We start from the raw sequence: 20,907 nt of genomic DNA, 5'->3' as shown, positions 1-20,907 counted from the left end.
CTGAACTTGAATCATTGCCTGGTTTGCATTTGGGGACAATTCATGACTCTTTCCAATGGGAGGGTAAACATCCCTCTTCCCATATCTTATTATTTTAAATAAATGTAAATATTTATTTGCCCTTATCACTTGATTTGATTAACAAACAGTCACTGACCTGATGTCTTCCATGGTGATGTTTTTCTATATTTATTCAAAGCTTGATACAGTTCTGTTAAATAAAGTCAACAACATATTGAATCATCATCCCTCTCATCCTGCAAAGCTTCTACATTTCTTTATATTGTTTTCCTCTCTTTCACTCCTTTCCTCATTACTCAAACTTTCGTGACTATGGAATTTAACAAATGTCCTTGCCAATAATTCTGCCTTTTCCTAAATGTATAGGCTGTAACTACACTGTAATTGATCTGGATCTTCTCCCATGTTAAGTCTTTCATATCTCCACATCCTCTTCCTCCGCAGTAACAACATTTAATAGTAGGCCGACTGTTAAAAAAAAAAGTCAGTGGTCCTAATCCTCTTTCGTACATTTTGATCTAAAGGCTTGTGCTTAAAAGCTTGACATGTGTTTCTTAATAAATAGAAATAGTGAAGTTGATGCCTCCGTATGTATGCATTTCTTTTCTAAACAAAAATTAAATTAAATGTTTTTTAGTTCTATTGTTTTTATTTATTGTTTTATAGTTTTTGTATTATTCTAAAATGTGGAAAATAGTTAGAATAAAGAAAACCCCTTCCATTAGTATGTGTTCCCTAGAGACAGCTTACAGTAGTTATATTATCATAATATAGTGTTCTGTATTATTGATAATAATATATTACTATTATGGCCAAACTTTTGACTGGTAGTGTATATATATGAATAAAGGAAGAACAAAATGATGTGGAGTTCTCAGGGATTCTTTTTTTATTCAATAATTAGGTTTACAAAAACATGAAATGGTTATATGATCACAAGATATCAATTATGAGTATAACTTCACCTTTAATGAGCCCACACATTTAAGCGCTAAGGGCCCATTTATTCAAGTTCCCTTTGGAGAGACAATTCAACTGTATTGATTTCTCCTACAGACAACTGTCTAGTCTTCATAGAAAGATGGGCATCCTCAGCTGAGATCCACAGACTGCCCCAGGTCTTTCTCGGAGCTACACCAAAATGATCAAAACGAGTAAAAAAGTCTTTCTGTTGCATGTAGTGGTATTTATTCCTCTGAGCAGAGAATGAAGGCGTTCCAGTGGGTTTCAGAACCCGCCCACAATTTCTTCTGCTGTTGTACTTTCAATGATGTGTGTGTGTGTGTGAGAATAAGTTTAAATACATATTCATGAGCATGTGCAGACAGACTCACACGAGTTTCCCTGCACCTGTGACAATAGTCTTTCTCCTTTCCTAGTCTAAAAAAAGAGAGTTTATTCCTTTTAGATTTACAAGCGGATGACCATGTTGACACTAACAGTCTCCCTCCTATCCAAGGAGAAGATGCTGCATGAGCGGCCTCTGTTCTCATAAATGTATTAAGTTATGTCAATTTGAATGTTTTTTTGTTTTTTTTTCTCCACCACCGAATGTCATAGTAATTGTTAGTCATATTAAAAAGTAGTCTCCAATATCAACCAACTTTTTTTCCACACATCAATTGCTTTTTCAAAGATGAATTGCGGCTTATACCAGGGGTTCACAAAGAGGGGGTCGGGAAACACGGAGGGGTACACTGTGAGGGGGGTTGCAAGATGCCTTCCAAAAACAAATTCAATTTGAAAATGAATCTGGCTCAGCAAAAGGTTAAAAAAAAATACATCATTCCCGAGAATAAAAGTGGCACCGAAAGTTGCTTAATGTCATAATAATTACATACATTCATCAAGTCTTCAGTTTAACAATGTTTGATCCTGAACAGTAATCTTTAAGCAAAGTGCAATTATAATTTCTTTGTTGGATCATACATTAAATTAATATCAAATCTTATTGCTCAAGTTGCTAAAAAAAAAGAAAAAAGGCCAATCATACCTGAAGACTACTGTATTACACAATTTTTTCCTTCCTTTTCCATGTTTTCATTCTCTTCATCAGGGGGAATTTCCATTTCCGTTTGTTTTTGTTTCTTCATCTCCATCTCCATCTCCATCTTCAGCTCACTCTCCAACTCTGGATGAAATGGCGTTTCCAGGATAGCTTTGTTTTTCTCTGATTTCTGCAGACCTTCTGTCAGGGAGTCGTAGATTTTCTGCCAGGCGTCGATCTCTGAGCGCCAGAGTGCCGCTCTGGCTCTGATGAACTGTGAGGCTTCGGTCTCGCTGCCTTTGGACAGACTGATGCTGTCTTTACAGATGAAGAAGACATCCATGCCGAGAAAAAGAGCATTCAGCCCGATGAGACCGACTCTGGCGGACTTGGTGAGGGCCAGAGGCCCTTTGATTGCTGCCTGTCCGATATCTGGGATGTCTGCGGCCACCTTTGGCACGTTCCGTAAAGCTTGACCTTCCTCAGCCAACACCTTACCAGCACTTACAACCAGCTCCTCATTTTTTAACATTTTAAAAGCAGAGGCAGTATCAACAAGTGAATCAACACCTCTTGCAATGAAACCACCTTTGACAAGCACCCTGCTCACTCCCAAGGCTACATCTATCTGACTTGCTTCCATTCTGGCGACAGTTTGATTGCTGACTTTCTTCAGACAATCCTGGAGACTCTGCAAATCCTTCATGAGCCCCTCGAAGACCTCAGCGGCTTTCTTTTGTTGTGTACTGTTTACTCCTAACTCTGTCGCCGTAGTGACAAGGCCATTGACCCCGCTGGTGACACTAAGCCCTATCCCAGTCATGGTAAGACCCAGAGACACTCCAGCTGTTACAGGAATCAATGCCAAACCAATGATGGAAAGCACGCCTCCAACCGCCCCCACTGAGCTGCCCACCACACTGGAGATCTTTGCCCCCTTATTCATGGAGTCGAACTGAACAGCAATCTCCTCCAGTCCATCTAGAGACTGCAGCAGGCGAGGTTGACAATCTCTGAACTCGTCGAGGAAGCCAGAGCAGTCATGAAACAAGTACACCAAAGAGAAGTGCTGGTTCATCCTGATGAAGAGAGAAAACAGGAAATGAATAAAAGGATATTTAACAAAATAATTCACAACTGTAACTGAGGTCCTAACTCCTTGAACTCTTTAAAGTTCCTGTGAAGAGTTTTTAGGGCGCGGTCACACTGGCATTCTGTACCGTGCCCAAGCACGCTTCACCTCTAAAGTCCAGTTTGTTTGACCAGTGTGACCGCTCCATGCCGTGCTCAAGCACGGTACACTTACTTGGCCATGGCACGCTTTGGAGAGGTGTGCTTCGTCACGGTACAGTTCATGCACGATCATAAGCAACGTTAACAGCAAAATATCACAACGGCAATATATTGTCAAACTGAAGCGAGGGGTACAGTTATCTAACTGAAGGTGCACAATGTTGATATTAAAATGTTTTAATTAAGTAGCTTTAAATAAAGACGACTTCATTACTCATCATGGTGGTATTTAAGACATAAATAAGGGAAACATGAACAGTTTAGCTGACCAAAGAAGTTGACAGTGGGCTACAAGAGTGTTGAAAAGATGAAGCCTGATATGAGGTGAACGTAACACCAAATTGCAGTGAATAAATACATTAATCCTGCATTTTACCTTTGAAGGCTCATTTTGTCATCTCCAATTAGTTAGATATCATCATGGATAATTTTATGATTTTCTTACAATTTATCAATTATTGCAGAATCGCTGTGTCATGATATCAACGTTATCTTGGGCCACCTATTGTGTATCCTGAGTATACCCTGACTGTATTACTTAAATGACCAGAATGCATACATATGGAATGATGCTGCTAACCTGATGTCATCCAGTTGATTGATGTGATAGAGCATCCTCTCCATGTCGTCTTCTGATAAATCCAAATCCAGGTCTACTGCAGATTTCTTGATCATGTTCAGGTCGAAGTCACTGAAAGTGCTTTTAAAGACACAGTTATATTTACTCACTGAAACCGACTTCTATTTAGAAATAAGTTAAGATTTTCTTTTAAGGAATGACGGTTTACCTTTTCTCCAACAGTCCACAGATCCTCTGGGTGGTCTGGATGTATTTGTCCAGCTGATACGCTAGCACTTCCACATTCTGCAGTTTGGGCTGGAAGAAGACCATTTCATCTCTTTTAAACTCAACGAGCAGAGGGCAGACCAGCCGTGCGGCAGCGATCACCACCTGAACATGATCGAGGCCGACCCCCTCTGGCAGGTGTAACACCACCTGCCTCCCCTCCACGAACACATGAAGTGAGGTGACTGCCAGCTTCTCTACCGCATCCAGGAAACAGTGGAGCTTCTCCAGTTCCATCAGAGTGTCCTTCAGCACAGCAGCCAGCTCCTTCTCCAGCTCTTCCAACCTGCTCTTTGCGGTCACCTGTGTCACCTTGCTCTTCATGTACTCAAGAAAGGCTTCTCCTTTATTCTCTGACTGGCTAACATGGCTGATGTTTAGGTCGATGCCGTCAGCCCTGTCCTTGATGTCCATCATCATGTTTAACTCTGACTCCCTCCCTAGCATCCATTTAGGGACCCTCTCACAGAATCCTCTCACCGTGTGGATGTGGATGAGGGTGTCTGCAGTGTAGCGCAACAAGGCCTTCTGGAGCTCCTTTCTGTATGAAAATAAATGGAAACCAATCAACCCAGTGTAGTCTAGTTTATTTCCATGCATAACTTTTCTCAGGGCTTTTGTTTCGGTTTTAATTGCAGTTGTACAAGATGTCCACCAGATGTCGCCAAAGCGCATAAAAAAAGTCACAGTGCTAAAACTGTTCTCGCTGTTAAATGACTTCAAAGTTTCAGAAGACATTATTCATGCTCTAATAAGGCAGCATTTGGGATATTGTAAAGCTATCAGTTGATTCAATTAAATCAGAAATAAAACCAAGTTTATTTACATTAAGTTACATAATTAAAAGCTGAAATTTAGGACATGGTCTCCCACTGTTTGTCGTCCTGAATAGTAACCTACAACATAAATTAGGACCTTTAAGTCAGTGTGAAAAACAAACTCAAAAGGCTCACGTACTGTAGGCTAGATGCATGTTGTGCACTGGGGGTTAAAAGAACAATAAAATGTCGCATCATTCTTGTCTGAACAACTTCACAACATTTTAAAAACAAAATTGATTGCGTATTCAACATTTAAAGAAACACACAAAAATCAAACACTTGAAGGCAGCTCGTTGTATCTCAACGTACAGTTTTCTTTTATTCTTGCGATGGCATGTATTTATAATTTCCTGTGCAACAGTAGTAACAGCTGCAGGGTTCCTTACCTTGACGCGGACATCCTGTTGCCTCTCTTTATGCTGCTGTCTTCTGTAACTTTACTGGGCTCTAAAATGAAAATAGAAACTATAGACATCACACTTTTTATTGAAAAGCTCCGTAGAAAAAAAGGCTTGCATCTATGAAGGTTGATATGTTGCAAAATAGGAGAGCTTGTAGAATGTGATGTGAGAACTTGAAGGAGAAAAAAGGTGAACTCGTATGTAAAAATGTTTACCTGTATAAAAAAATCCACTACTTTTGCTGCAGAAGAAATTATATAATTCGCAAGGGATTGTGGGATAGGTAGTCCCTTGACTCAGGACAAAAAATATGTACACAGTCTTGTATCTTTGCCTTTCTCTTCTTAAAAGTAACTTGAGTCGTTATAGTGTTTATACTGTTAATGCAAGTGTTGCACTGTCTTGCAGTTTGTGGTTGTGGTGAATACATAAAGTGCATCAACTGGAAATTAACTTCTCATTGGCCAATTCCCCCCACACGCAGACACAGCGAGGGGGAAGGGGGGGAGGGCATTTCTACAAGTACAAATTTATTTTGCTACAGACGTCTCGCAAAATGTGTTGCAAAACCCAAGCAGCGCAGATTCGCGGATTTTTTTTATCCAAGTAAACATTTTTACATACAAAGTTCACTTTTTTTATCCTTCAAGTTCTCACATCACATTCTACAAGCGCTCCTATTTTGCAACATATCAATATTCATATGCAGCCGCCTGATTTACTGTCACTGGTCCTTCTCTCATAACTTTCTGCAGCTCTTGCACATTTTCACTGAGGGGAATGGTCTGTCCTAAATTCCCTAATCACACTCCTTTCACCAACAACCCCACTCCAATAATCTCCGTTTTTACCGATGGACCAAACTCAGTCTGGAAATAATGGTTTCGTTTTCTGAGTCTCGAGAAAAGTATAATTCAAATCATGTAAGTGTTAAACGGGCAAACGGAGAAGACTCCCCTCCCGGTCCGTTATCTCCTCACTCACTCTCCCATACGCAAAAAAACCTCTTTACTCCTCAACACCGACTGACTTTTAGAATTCTGATCTTAATCTCAAACTTCTTAAATTAAAGTCTGAATTCTGAGGAGAAAAAGTCCAAATAAACAAAACAAATGTAAGTGGCCCTAATCCTCTTTCGTTCGTTTTGATTTAAAGGCTTGTACTTAAATGCTTGACATGTGTTTCTTAATAAATAGAAGTTCATGCCTGTGTATGTATGCATTTCTTTTCTAAACAAAAATGAAATGAAATGTTTTTAATGCGTATTCAACATTTAAAGAAACACACAAAGATCAAACACTTGAAGGCAGCTCGTTGTATCTCAACGTATAGTTTTCTTTTCTGCTTGCAGTGGCATGTATTTATAATTTCCTATGCAACAGTAGTAACAGCTGCAGGGTTCCTTACCTTGACGGGGACATCCTGTTGCCTCTCTTTATGCTGCTGTCTTCTGTAACTTTACTGGGCTCTAAAATGAAAATAGAGACTATAGATCATACTTTATATTAAAAACGCCCCTGTCGAAAAAAAGGCTTGCATCTATGAAGGTTGATATGTTGCAAAATAGGAGAGCTTGTAGAATGTGATGTGAGAACTTGAAGGAGAAAAAAGGTGAACTCGTATGTAAAATTTTTTACCTGTATAAAAAAATCCACTACTTTTGCTGCAGAAGAAACGATGTAATTCGCAAGGGATTGTGGGATAGGTAGTCCCTTGACTCAGGACAAAAATGATGTACACAGTCTTGTATCTTTGCCTTTCTCTTCTTAAAAGTAACTTGAGTCGTTATAGTGTTTATACTGTTAATGCAAGTGTTGCACTGTCTTGCAGTTTGTGGTTGTGGTGAATACATAAAGTGCATCAACTGGAAATTAACTTCTCATTGGCCAATTCCCCCCACACGCAGACACAGCGAGGGGGAAGGGGGGGAGGGCATTTCTACAAGTACAAATTTATTTTGCTACAGACGTCTCACAAAATGTGTTGCAAAACTCAAGCAGCGCAGATTCGCGCGAGAAAAGTAGTGGATTTTTTTTATCCAAGTAAACATTTTTACATGCAAAGTTCACTTTTTTTATCCTTCAAGTTCTCACATCACATTCTACAAGCTCTCCTATTTTGCAACATATCAACATTCATATGCAGCCGCCTGATTTACTGTCACTGGTCCTTCTCTCAAAACTTTCTGCAGCTCTTTTCACTGAGGGGAATGGTCTGTCCTAAATTCCCTAATCACACTCCTTTCACCAACAACCCCACTCCAATAATCTCCGTTTTTACCGATGGACCAAACTCAGTCTGGAAATAATGGTTTCGTTTTCTGAGTCTCGAGAAAAGTATAATTCAAATCATGTAAGTGTTAAACGGGCAAACGGAGAAGACTCCCCTCCCGGTCCGTTATCTCCTCACTCACTCTCCCATACGCAAAAAAACCTCTTCACTCCTCAACACCGACTGACTTTTAGAATTCTGATCTTGATCTCAAAATTCTTAAATTAAAGTCTGAATTCTGAGGAGAAAAAGTCCAAATAAAAAAATAAAAATGACAAAAAAGTCAACCACCCCCCCACCAAAAAAACAAAACAAATGTCAGTGGCCCTAATCCTCTTTCGTTTGTTTTGATTTAAAGGCTTGTACTTAAATGCTTGACATGTGTTTCTTAATAAATAGAAGTTCATGCCTGTGTATGTATGCATTTCTTTTCTAAACAAAAATGAAATGAAATGTTTTTAATGCGTATTCAACATTTAAAGAAACACACAAAAATCAAACACTTGAAGGCAGCTCGTTGTATCTCAACGTACTGTTTTCTTTTATGCTTGCGATGGCATGTATTTATAATTTCCTATGCAACAGTAGTAACAGATGCAGGGTTCCTTATCTTGACGCTGACATCCTGTTGCCTCTCTTTATGCTGCTGTCTTCTGTAACTTTACTGGGCTCTCTTCATTTTATCTGCGTGGCTAAAATGAAAATAGAGACTAGAGATCACACTTTATATTGAAAAGCTCCGTAGAAAAAAACTTCACATGACGCCCCTGTGTTTGGTTTCGTTTTCATCTCGTCACACCCACGTAGGCCTACATTCAAAAGTGTCTTTCTTTTGTTGTGTACTGGGATGATCGTAAGTGTACCTGGTACCGTAACAACTCAGATTGAAGATCGATGATGGACTGTGTAGTTATATCTTCACATCTCGACACTCCAGTGAAGAGAGGAGCCAGAGCTGTCAGCAGCTGATTCCCACCTGGAGGCGAGATGGATCAGGTGGTGGGGCAGGCTGCCGGACAGACCTGGTAAACCTAAACGTGTCCTAAATCCACTTTGGTAATCCTTTAAAAGTCCCTTACTCTCTACATTAGATTTGAATCATTCATGTATCATTGTTTTCATAGTTCTTCCCTACACAAGATGTCAGTACAATTGGTTTATGACTTTCTGCTGAACTTGAATCATTGCCTGGTTTGCATTTGGGGACAATTAATGACTCTTTCCAATGGGAGGGTAAACATCCCTCTTCCCATATCTTATTATTTTAAATAAATGTAAATATTTATTTGCCCTTATCACTTGATTTGATTAACAAACAGTCACTGACCTGATCTCTTCCATGGTGATGTTTTTCTATATTTATTCAAAGCTTGATACAGTTCTGTTAAATAAAGTCAACAACATATTGAATCATCATCCCTCTCATCCTGCAAAGCTTCTACATTTCTTTATATTGTTTTCCTCTCTTTCACTCCTTTCCTCATTACTCAAACTTTCGTGACTATGGAATTTAACAAATGTCCTTGCCAATAATTCTGCCTTTTCCTAAATGTATAGGCTATAACTACACTGTAATTGATCTGGATCTTCTCCCATGTTAAGTCTTTCATATCTCCACATCCTCTTCCTCCGCAGTAACAACATTTAATAGTAGGCCGACTGTTAAAAAAAAAATGTCAGTGGTCCTAATCCTCTTTCGTACATTTTGATCTAAAGGCTTGTGCTTAAAAGCTTGACATGTGTTTCTTAATAAATAGAAATAGTGAAGTTGATGCCTGCGTATGTATGCATTTCTTTTCTAAACAAAAATTAAATTAAATGTTTTTTTAGTTCTATTGTTTTTATTTATTGTTTTATAGTTTTTGTATTATTCTAAATTGTGGAAAATAGTTAGAATAAAGAAAACCCCTTCCATTAGTATGTGTTCCCTAGAGACAGCTTACAGTAGTTATATTATCATAATATAGTGTTCTGTATTATTGATAATAATATATTACTATTATGGCCAAACTTTTGACTGGTAGTGTATATATATGAATAAAGGAAGAACAAAATGATGTGGAGTTCTCAGGGATTCTTTTTTTATTCAAAAATTAGGTTTACAAAAACATGAAATGGTTATATGATCACAAGATATCAATTATGAGTATAACTTCACCTTTAATGAGCCCACACATTTAAGCGCTAAGGGCCCATTTATTCAAGTTCCCTTTGGAGAGACAATTCAACTGTATTGATTTCTCCTACAGACAACTGTCTAGGGGAGGAGTGGGGGGGGGGGGGGGTACACTGTGAGGGGGGTTGCAAGATGCCTTCCGAAAGCAAATTCAATTTGAAAATGAATCTGGCTCAGCGAAAGGTTAAAAAAAAATCCAACATTCACGAGAAGAAAAGTGGCATTGAAAGTTGCTTAATGTCATAATAATTACATACATTTTTAATTTTAACAGTGTTTGATCCTGAACAGTAATCTTTAAGCAAAGTGCAATTATCATTTCTTTGTTGGATCATACATTAAGTTGATATCAAATCTTATTGCTCAAGTTGCTAAAAAAAAAAAAAAAGGCCAATCATACCTGAAGACTACTGTATTACACAATTTTCCCTTCTTTTTCCATGTTTTCATTCTCTTCATCAGGGGGAATTTCCATTTCCGTTTGTTTTTGTTTCTTCGTCTCCATCTTCAGCAGGATGAAATGGCGTTTCCAGGATAGCTTTGTTTTTCTCTAATTTCTGCAGACCTTCTATCAGGGAGTCGTAGATTTTCTGCCAGGCGTCGATCTCTGAGCGCCACAGTGCCGCTCTGGCTCTGATGACCTGTGAGGCCTTGGTCTCGCTGCCTTTGGACAGACTGATGCTGTCTTTACAGATGAAGAAGACATCCATGCCGAGAAAAAGAGCATTCAGCCCGATGAGACCGGCTCTGGCGGACTTGGTGAGGGCCAGAGGCCCTTTGATTGCTGCCTGTCCGATATCTGGGATGTCTGCGGCCACCTTTGGCACGTTCCGAAAAGCTTGACCACCTTTGATAAGCACCTTGCCCACTCCCACGTCTACATTTATCTGACTTGCTTCCATTCTGGCGTTAGTTTGATCGCTGACTTTCTTCAGACAATCCTGGAGACTCTGCAAATCCTTCATGAGCCCCTCGAAGACCTCAGTGGTTTTCTTTTGTTGTGTACTGTTTACTCCTAACTCTGTCGCCGTAGTGACAACGCCATTGACCCCGCTGGTGACACTAAGCCCTATCCCAGTCATGGTAAGAGCCAGAGACACTCCAGCTGTTACAGGAGCCAATACTAAACCAATGATGGAAAGCACGCCTCCAACCGCCCCCACTGAGCTGCCCACCACACTGGAGATCTTTGCCCCCTTATTCATGGAGTCGAGCTGAACAGCAATCTCCTCCAGTCCATTTAGAGACTGCAGCAGGCGAGGTTGACAATCTCTGAACTCGTCGAGGAAGCCAGAGCAGTCATGAAACAAGTACACCAAAGAGAAGTGCTGGTTCATCCTGATGAAGAGAGAAAACAGGAAATGAATAAAAGGATTTTTAACAAAATAATTCACAACTGTAACTGAGGTCCTAACTCCTTGAACTCTTTAAAGCTCCTGTGAAGAGTTTTTAGGGCGCGGTCACACTGGCATTCTGGACCGTGCCCAAGCACGCTTCACCTCTAAAGTCCAGTTTGTTTGACCAGTGTGACCGCTCCATGCCGTGCTCAAGCACGGTGCACTTACTTGGCCATGGCACGCTTCGGAGAGGTGTGCTTCGTCACGGTACAGTTCATGCACGATCATAAGCAACGTTAACAGCAAAATATCACAACGGCAATATATCGTCAAACTGAAGCGAGGGGTACAGTTATCTAACTGAAGGTGCACAATGTTGATATTAAAATGTTTTAATTAAGTAGCTTTAAATAAAGACGACTTCATTACTCATCATGGTGGTATTTAAGACATAAATAAGGGAACATGAACAATTTAGCTGACCAAAGAAGTTGACAGTGGGCTACAACAGCGTTGAAAAGATGAAGCCTGATATGAGGCGAACGTAACACCAAATGGCAGTGAATAAATACATTAATCCTGCATTTTACCTTTGAAGGCTCATTTTGTCATCTCCAATTAGTTAGATATCATCATGGATAATTTTATTTTTTAATTTTTTTTTAATTTTATTTTCTTACAATTTATCAATTATTGCAGAACCGCTGTGTCATGATATCAACGTTGTCTTGGGCCACCTATTGTGTATCCTGAGTATACCCTGACTGTATTACTTAAATGACCAGAATGCATACATATGGAATGATGCTGCTAACCTGATGTCATCCAGTTGATTGATGTGATAGAGCATCCTCTCCATGTCGTCTTCTGATAAATCCAAATCCAGGTCTACTGCAGATTTCTTGATCATGTTCAGGTCGAAGTCACTGAAAGTGCTTTTAAAGACACAGTTATATTTACTCACTGAAACCGACTTCTATTTAGAAATAAATTAAGATTTTCTTTTAAGGAATGACGGTTTACCTTTTCTCCAACAGTTCACAGATCCTCTGGCTGGTCTGGATGTATTTGTCCAGCTGATACGCCAGCACTTCCACATTCTGCAGTTTGGGCTGGAAGAAGACCCTTGCATCTCTTTTAAACTCAACGAGCAGAGGGCAGACCAGCCGTGCGGCAGCGATCACATCCTGAACATGATCGAGGCCGACCCCCTCTGGCAGGTGCAACACCACCTGCCTCCCCTCCATGAACACATGAAGTGAGGTGACTGCCAGCTTCTCTACCGCATCCAGGAAACAGTGGAGCTCCTCCAGTTCCATCAGAGTGTCCTTCAGCACAGCAGCCAGCTCCTTCTCCAGCTCTTTCTCCCTGCTCTTTGCGGTCACCTGGCTGATGTTTATGTTCATCATCATGTTTAACTCTGACTCCCTCTTTAGCATCCATTCAGGGGCCCTCTCACAGAATCCTCTCACTGTGTGGATGTGGATGAGGGTGTCTGCAGTGTAGCGCAACAAGGCCTTCTGGAGCTCCTTTCTGTATGAAAATAAAGGGAAACCAATCAACCCAGTGTAGTCTAGTTTTTTTTCCATGCATAACTTTTCTCAGGGCTTTTGTTTCGGTTTTAATTGAAGTTGCACAATATGTCCACCAGATGTCACCAAAGCGCATAAAAAAGTCACAGTGACAAAACTGTTCTCGCTGTTAAATGGGTTCAAAGTTTCAGAAGACATTATTCATGCTCTAATAAGGCAGCATTTGGGATATTGTAAAGCTATCAGTTGATTCAATTAAATCAGAAATAAACCCCCAAGTTTATTTACATTAAGTTTCATAATTAAAAGCTGAAATTTAGGACATGGTCTCCCACTGTTTGTCATCCTGAATAGTAACCTACAACATAAATTAGGACCTTCAAGTCAGTGTGAAAAACAAACTCAAAAGGATCACGTACTGTAGGCTAGATGCATGTTGTGCACTGGGGGTTAAAAAAACAATAAAATGTCGCATCATTCTCGTCTGAACAACTTCACAACATTTTAAAAACAAAATTGATTGCGTATTCAACATTTAAAGAAACACACAAAAATCAAACACTTGAAGGCAGCTCGTTGTATCTCAACGTACAGTTTTCTTTTCTGCTTGCGATGGCATGTATTTATAATTTCCTATGCAACAGTAGTAACAGCTGCAGGGTTCCTTACCTTGACGCGGACATCCTGTTGCCTCTCTTTATGCTGCTGTCTTCTGTAACTTTACTGGGCTCTAAAATGAAAATAGAAACTATAGACATCACACTTTTTATTGAAAAGCTCCGTAGAAAAAAACTTCACCTGACGCCCCTGTGTTTGGTTTCGTTTTCCTTTCTCCACGTCACGAGCTGGAGTCACACCCACGTATGCCTACATACCTGAGTGTTTGTTCATAGCTCGATGGTCCAGTAAGTTCAGTTTTCATCATTCATGTATCATTGTTTTCATAGTTCTTCCCTACAGAAGATGTCAATACAATTGGTTTATGACTTTCTGCTGAACTTGTATCGTTGCCTGGTTTGCATTTGGGGACAATTAATGACTCTTTCCACTGGGAGGGTAAACATCCCTCTTCCCTATTGTATCATGTAAATAATATTTATTTGCCCTTATCACTTGATTTGTTTAGCAAACAGTCACTGACCTGGTCTCCCATGTTGTCCACATTTGTGTTTCCCTTTACAAGCAATGGCTGTGGGCTATGTCCATATAGGCCAGGGGTGGCCAACCAGTCAGAGACTAAGAGCCACATTTTTTGCTGTCAATTATCATTTCTTTGTTGGATCATACATTAAGTTGATATCAAATCTTAGTGCTCAAGTTGCTAAAAAAAAAAAAAAAAGGCCAATCATACCTGAAGACTACTGTATTACACAATTTTCCCTTCTTTTTCCATGTTTTCATTCTCGTCATCAGGGGGAATTTCCATTTCCGTTTGTTTTTGTTTCTTCATCTCCATCTTCAGCTCACTCTCCAACTCCGGATAAAATGGCGTTTCCAGGATACCTTTGTTTTTCTCTGATTTCTGCAGACCTTCTGTCAGGGAGTCGTAGATTTTCTGCCAGGCGTCGACCTCTGAGCGCCACAGCGCCGCTGTGGCTCTGATGAACTGTGAGGCCTCGGTCTCGCTGCCTTTGGACAGACTGATGCTGTCTTTACAGATGTAGAAGACATCCATGCCGATAAAAAAGCATTCAGCCCGATGAAACCGGCTCTGGCGGACTTGGTGAGGGCAAGAGGCCCTTTGATTGCTGCCTGTCCGATATCTGGGATTTCTGCGGCCACCTTTGGCACGTTCCGTAAAGCTTGACCTTCCTCAGCCAACACCTTACCAGCGCTGACAACCAGCTCCTCATTTTTTAACATGTCAAAAGCAGAGGCAGCATCAACAAGTGCATCAACACCTCTTGCAATGACAACACCTTTGATAAGCACCTTGCTCACTCCCAAGACTACATCTACCTGACTTGCTTCCATTCTGGCGACAGTTTGATCGCTGACTTTCTTCAGACAATCCTGGAGACTCTGCAAATCCTTCATGAACCCCTTGAAGACCTCAGCGGCTTTATTTCGTTGTGTAGTGTTTACTCCTAACTCTGTCGCCGTAGTGACAAGGCCATTGACCCCGCTGGTGACACTAAGCCCTATCCCACTCATGGTAAGAGCCAGAGACAGTCCAGCTGTTACAGGAATCAATGCTAAACCAATGATGGAAAGCACGCCTCCAACCGCCCCCACTGAGCTGCCCACCACACTGGAGATCTTTGCCCCCTTATTCATGGAGTCGAGCTGAACAGCAATCTCCTCCAGTCCATCTAGAGACTGCAGCAGGCGAGGTTGACAATCTCTGAACTCGTCGAGGAAGCCAGAGCAGTCATGAAACAAGTACACCAAAGAGAAGTGCTGGTTCATTCTGATGAAGAGAGAAAACAGGAAATGAATAAAAGGATATTTAACAAAATAATTCACAACTGTAACGGAGGTCCTAACTCCTTGAACTCTTTAAAGCTCCTGTGAAGAGTTTTTAGGGCGCGGTCACACTGGCATTCTGTACCGTGCCCAAGCACGCTTCACCTCTAAAGTCCAGTTTGTTTGACCAGTGTGACCGCTCCATGCCGTGCTCAACCATGGCACGCTTTGGAGAGGTGTGCTTCGACACGGTACAGTTCATGCACAATCATAAGCACGGGGGTAAACAACGTTAACAGCAAAATATCACAACGGCAATTGTTAGTACGTATTTTCATGGATTCAATCATCTTGATAATTTTGTGGACATATCTTGAAATTGTGTCAACCATCTCACAGTAATTCTACTTTTGGGTCTGTGAAGCGTTAACCTTATATGGGTGAAGCACCTAAGTAGTAGCAGCTCTATAAATGGATAGGAGCTAGGGCTGAACGATTTATTGTTTTCTGATCGAAATTGCGATTTCAGACAACGCGATCATGTAATCGCCAAAGCTGCGTTTTTTTGCAGTGCTCCTGACTGACCCAGGATCTGTTGTGTCAACTATTTTACACATACATGCCGTCTCCCTACCATCCTGCCAAGCTCACCAATCAGAAGCGGCATGCTGCTCGTGGACAGGTCACGCTAACCAATCAGTATAGCCTGCTCCACCTGCTCTTTAATTTCTGAAATGGCTTCAGCTGGACCAGAAGCGGAGTTTGGGGATTTAATCACCAAGAAAAACAGTACGTCCGTCATTTGGGAGTATTTCGGGTTTAAGGCTGCAGACGTGCACCAGAAACAGGTACTGTGCAAAACCTGTCGCGCTAAAGTTGCAACAACAACAAAAAAAAAAAGATATTCGCTATTTTTGCTATAATGTTTAATGCTATATTGTTTACAGAATAGATGTGCAATATTTGGGTGCTGCTCAGCTAAGCCATAAATGAATGACCGACCTATTTTAATGTCTGACATATTTTTCAGAAGGTAAGAGGTCATTTTATTTTAGTAAGAGTTTTATCTTATTACCATTACTTTTCAGTTTCACTTACTGTAAAAAGATAGTCCAAGTCCAGGTTTCTTAATATAGGGTTAAATAAAGTACTGCTGCTATAGATGTTGACAAGCTAGCTCCCTTGAGCCATAAAAGACTGACCTTGACCTATACCTACTTGAGTGTAAGGCTGTTGGGCAAGATCATTTGGTAATTGTTGAATTTTGTTTTTCTTATCATTACTTATTTAACATTGTTTTTGTTTTTTTTGGAATTGTTTTGTATTTTATTTAACTTTTTTAACTTAACACAATTAAGGATTTTTTGCACTACTTTAAATTAAGACAGTCAAAGATGGCTCTTTTAGTTCTTCAGTTGTAATAACTGCCGTTGGTCAAGGACTTTATAGAATGTACATGCATGTTTCTTGTTAATAAATACATTTGAAATCAATTCTTAACTTTAGTTTTCATTCTTGCATTAGAGTAATGGCATTTAATGTTTTAATGGTATGATGTAATTTTCTGTCATGTTTGTAAATGTTACTGTACATTGTGAATATGGCACTGAAGCTTGATTTGAAGAAAATCGTGAATCAAATCGAAATAGCAATATCTGCCAGAAAAATCACAATTAGATCTTTTCCTAAAATCGTTCAGCCTTAATAGGAGCTGTACCTTCTAGCAGAATATAAGCCACACTGTGTGATGAAGACTTTGCCATTTTGCCATTTTGCCCATGATGGCCACTTTGCCAATGATTGTCAACGATTGTGAGATCTTGGTCAGCATGGGTCAGCGATGGTCTGCACTTTGTCAGCCAAGTGTGTTGTGTTTCTGTGTTGTCTGACCATGGCTGAATAAATCTAAGATGATCCACAGTCTGTTTCACGATTTCATAATTGTCCATCTCATACAGAAATAACCCCCACCTAACAGCAATATACTGTCAAACTGAAGCGAGGGGTACAGTTATCTAACTGAAGGTGCACAATGTCGATATTCAAATGTTTTAATTAAGGAGCTTTAAATAAAGACGACTTCATTACTCATCATGGTGGTATTTAAGACATAAATAAGGGAAACATGAACAGTTTAGCTGACCAAAGAAGTTGACAGTGGGCTACAACAGTGTTGAAAAGATGAAGCCTGGTATGAGGCGAACGTAACACCAAATGGCAGTGAATAAATACATTAATCCTGCATTTTACCTTTGAAGGCTCATTTTGTCATCTCCAATTAGTTAGATATCATCATGGATAATTTTATGATTTTCTTACAATTTATCAATTATTGCAGAATCGCTGTGTCATGATATCAACGTTATCTTGGGCCACCTATTGTATATCCTGAGTATACCCTGACTGTATTACTTAAATGACCAGAATGCATACATATGGAATGATGCTGCTAACCTGATGTCATCCAGTTGATTGATGTGATAGAGCATCCTCTCCATGTCGTCTTCTGATAAATCCAAATCCAGGTCTACTGCAGATTTCTTGATCATGTTCAGGTCGAAGTCACTGGAAGTGCTTTTAAAGACACAATTATATTTACTCACTGAAACCGACTTCTATTTAGAAATAAATAAAGATTTTCTTTTAAGGAATGACAGTTTACCTTTTCTCCAACAGTCCACAGATCCTCTGGGTGGTCTGGATGTATTTGTCCAGCTGATACGCCAGCGCTTCCACATTCTGCAGTTTGGGCTGGAAGAAGACCCTTGCATCTCTTTTAAACTCAACGAGCAGAGGGCAGACCAGCCATGCGGCAGCGATCACCACCTGAACATGATCGAGGCCGACCCCCTCTGGCAGGTGCAACACCACCTGCCTCCCCTCCATGAACACATGAAGTGAGGTGACTGCCAGTTTCTCTACCGCATCCAGGAAACAGTGGAGCGTCTCCAGTTCCATCAGAGTGTCCTTCAGCACAGCAGCCAGCTCCTTCTCCAGCTCTTCCTCCCTGCTCTTTGCGGTCACCTGGCTGATGTTTATGTCCCTCATCATATTTAACTCTGACTCCCTCCCTAGCATCCATTTAGGGGCCCTCTCACAGAATCCTCTCACTGTGTGGATGTGGATGAGGGTGTCTGCAGTGTAGCACAACAAGGCCTTCTGGAGCTGCTTTCTGTATGAAAATAAAGGGAAACCAATCAACCCAGTGTAGTCTAGTTTTTTTTCCATGCATAACTTTTCTCTGATATCACCGGAAACCTGGGCACGCGCTATTTCAGGGCCTTTGTTTCGGTTTTAATTGCAGTTGCACAATATGTCCACCAGATGTCTACACTCATGCACTTTAACTTGTGTCAATACTGTCCATTTACCACTCTGTTTTTGCACATTCAAATTTAATCTTTCATATTTAATCTTCCTATTTAAGACTAGTAATGCTTAGTTAAATCCTGGTTGTATATATTCACATTCTTAGTTTGGATATGTTTAGAACTTATTTACTTTGTATTTAATATTATATTATGTTTAGATTTGCAAACATTTTTTACTCATATTGGCCCTCACTTATCAATCTGGTGTAGAAACCAGCGCAGATTTGGGTGTAGAAATCATCGTACGACAGGGTCCACGTGGGACGTATGCGTATCTGGCTGATCACCTGATGCCTAATATAAAATACATTTTAGATATCTTATCTAACAGTAAATCTGTGAACCTCTATCTATCCGTCTTAACAAGCTCTGTTATAGTACGATCTAATTATTCTCCGACACAGACAGTCCACACTGAGTTGAAAATGTGCGTACACAAACTGAGACTTGGTGTGCCGAACTTTGCGTGGAAATGACCGTGGAATACACCCATTTTTCTGCCGTATGTACGTTTGATAAGTGAGGGCCATTGTGTGTTGGATAACCTGCTGCTGTAGCGCCACAATTTCACAGTCTGGGCTCAATAAAGTAATTCTATACTATTCTATTCTATTCAAAGCACATAAGAAAGTCACAGTGACAAAACTGTTCTCGCTGTTAAATGAGTTCAAAGTTTCAGAAGACATTATTCATGCTCTAATAAGGCAGCATTTGGGATATTGTAAAGCTATCAGTTGATTAAATTAAATCAGAAATAAAACCAACATTATTTACATTAAAAGCTGAAATTTAGGACATGATCTCCCACTGTTTATCGTCCTGAATAATAATCATTATTTATTTTTGATCCCGCGAGGGGAAAGTCGTTTTTACACTCTGTCTAGTGAACATGCTACACAAACATAGGCCGAAATACACACACATGCACAAACAGTCTGACCTACAACATAAATTAGGACCTTTAAGTCAGTGTGAAAAATAAACTCAAAAGGATCACATACTGTAGGCTAGATGCATGTTGTGCACTGGGGGTTAAAAGAACAATAATATGTCGCATCATTCTCGTCTGAACAACTTCACAACATTTTAAAAACAAAATTGATTGCGTATTCAACATTTAAAGAAACACACAAAAATCAAACACTTGAAGGCAGCTCGTTGTATCTCAACGTACAGTTTTCTTTTATTCTTGCAGTGGCATGTATTTATAATTTCCTATGCAACAGTAGTAACAGATGCAGGGTTCCTTACCTTGACGGGGACATCCTGTTGCCTCTCTTTATGCTGCTGTCTTCTGTAACTTTACTGGGCTCTAAAATGAAAATAGAAACTATAGATCATACTTTTTATTAAAAACGCCCCTGTCGAAAAAAAGGCTTGCATCTATGAAGGTTGATATGTTGCAAAATAGGAGAGCTTGTAGAATGTGATGTGAGAACTTGAAGGCGAAAAAAGGTGAACTCGTATGTAAAAATGTTTACTTGTATAAAAAAATCCACTACTTTTGCTGCAGAAGAAACGATATAATTCGCAAGGGATTATGGGATAGGTAGTCCCTTGACTCAGGACAAAAATGATGTACACAGTCTTGTATCTTTGCCTTTCTCTTCTTAAAAGTAACTTGAGTCGTTATAGTGTTTATACTGTTAATGCAAGTGTTGCACCGTCTTGCAGTTTGTGGTTGTGGTGAATACATAAAGTGCATCAACTGGAAATTAACTTCTCATTGGCCAATTCCCCCCACACGCAGACACAGCGAGGGGGAAGGGGGGGAGGGCATTTCTACAAGTACAAATTTATTTTGCTACAGACGTCTCACAAAATGTGTTGCAAAACCCAAGCAGCGCAGATTCGCGGATTTTTTTTATCCAAGTAAACATTTTTACATACAAAGTTCACTTTTTTTATCCTTCAAGTTCTCACATCACATTCTACAAGCTCTCCTATTTTGCAACATATCAACATTCATATGCAGCCGCCTGATTTACTGTCACTGGTCCTTCTCTCATAACTTTCTGCAGCTCTTGCACATTTTCACTGAGGGGAATGGTCTGTCCTAAGTTCCCTAATCACAGTCCTCTCACCAACAACCCCACTCCAATAATCTCCGTTTTTACCGATGGACCAAACTCAGTCTGGAAATAATGGTTTCGTTTTCTGAGTCTCGAGAAAAGTATAATTCAAATCATGTAAGTGTTAAACGGGCAAACGGAGAAGACTCCCCTCCCGGTCCGTTATCTCCTCACTCACTCTCCCATACGCAAAAAAACCTCTTCACTCCTCAACACCGACTGACTTTTAGAATTCTGATCTTAATCTCAAACTTCTTAAATTAAAGTCTGAATTCTGAGGAGAAAAAGTCCAAATAAAAAAATAAAAATGACAAAAAAGTCAACCACCCCCCCCCACCAAAAAAACAAAACAAATGTAAGTGGCCCTAATCC

General features: G+C 40.1%; 2 protein-coding genes and 1 pseudogene across 3 annotated transcripts; all 3 read right to left on the bottom strand.

Annotated features, from left to right (window-relative positions):
• Positions 1–887: 887 nt before the first annotated feature.
• On the bottom strand, positions 888–6,810 carry LOC110001853 (uncharacterized). 2 transcript variants are annotated; one of them, XM_065965107.1, is made up of 4 exons: positions 6,778–6,810; positions 4,090–4,689; positions 3,882–4,001; positions 888–3,087 (listed from the first exon to the last, which is right to left on the bottom strand). In XM_065965107.1, the coding sequence occupies exons 1-4, from the start codon at positions 6,789–6,791 to the stop codon at positions 2,022–2,024; spliced, it is 1,800 nt and encodes a 599-aa protein (XP_065821179.1). In that variant the 5' UTR covers positions 6,792–6,810; the 3' UTR covers positions 888–2,021. The 2 variants fall into 2 exon arrangements, with proteins under 2 accessions (XP_065821179.1, XP_065821178.1); XM_065965106.1 differs by lacking the exon at positions 6,778–6,810 and adding an exon at positions 5,356–5,413.
• Positions 6,811–9,700: 2,890 nt separating this feature from the next.
• Positions 9,701–12,877, bottom strand: LOC136183044 (uncharacterized). Its single transcript, XM_065964798.1, has 3 exons — positions 12,178–12,877; positions 11,970–12,089; positions 9,701–11,155 (listed from the first exon to the last, which is right to left on the bottom strand). Exons 1-3 carry the CDS (start codon positions 12,741–12,743, stop codon positions 10,276–10,278), a joined length of 1,566 nt encoding a protein of 521 aa, XP_065820870.1. The 5' UTR covers positions 12,744–12,877; the 3' UTR covers positions 9,701–10,275.
• Positions 12,878–13,361: 484 nt separating this feature from the next.
• On the bottom strand, positions 13,362–18,320 carry LOC136183040 (uncharacterized; annotated as a pseudogene).
• Positions 18,321–20,907: the final 2,587 nt, after the last annotated feature.

The sequence above is a fragment of the Labrus bergylta genome, chromosome 16 (genome assembly GCF_963930695.1).
Source record: "Labrus bergylta chromosome 16, fLabBer1.1, whole genome shotgun sequence".
Taxonomy (NCBI): domain Eukaryota; kingdom Metazoa; phylum Chordata; class Actinopteri; order Labriformes; family Labridae; genus Labrus; species Labrus bergylta.
This window is presented reverse-complemented; position numbering and strand designations above follow the sequence as displayed.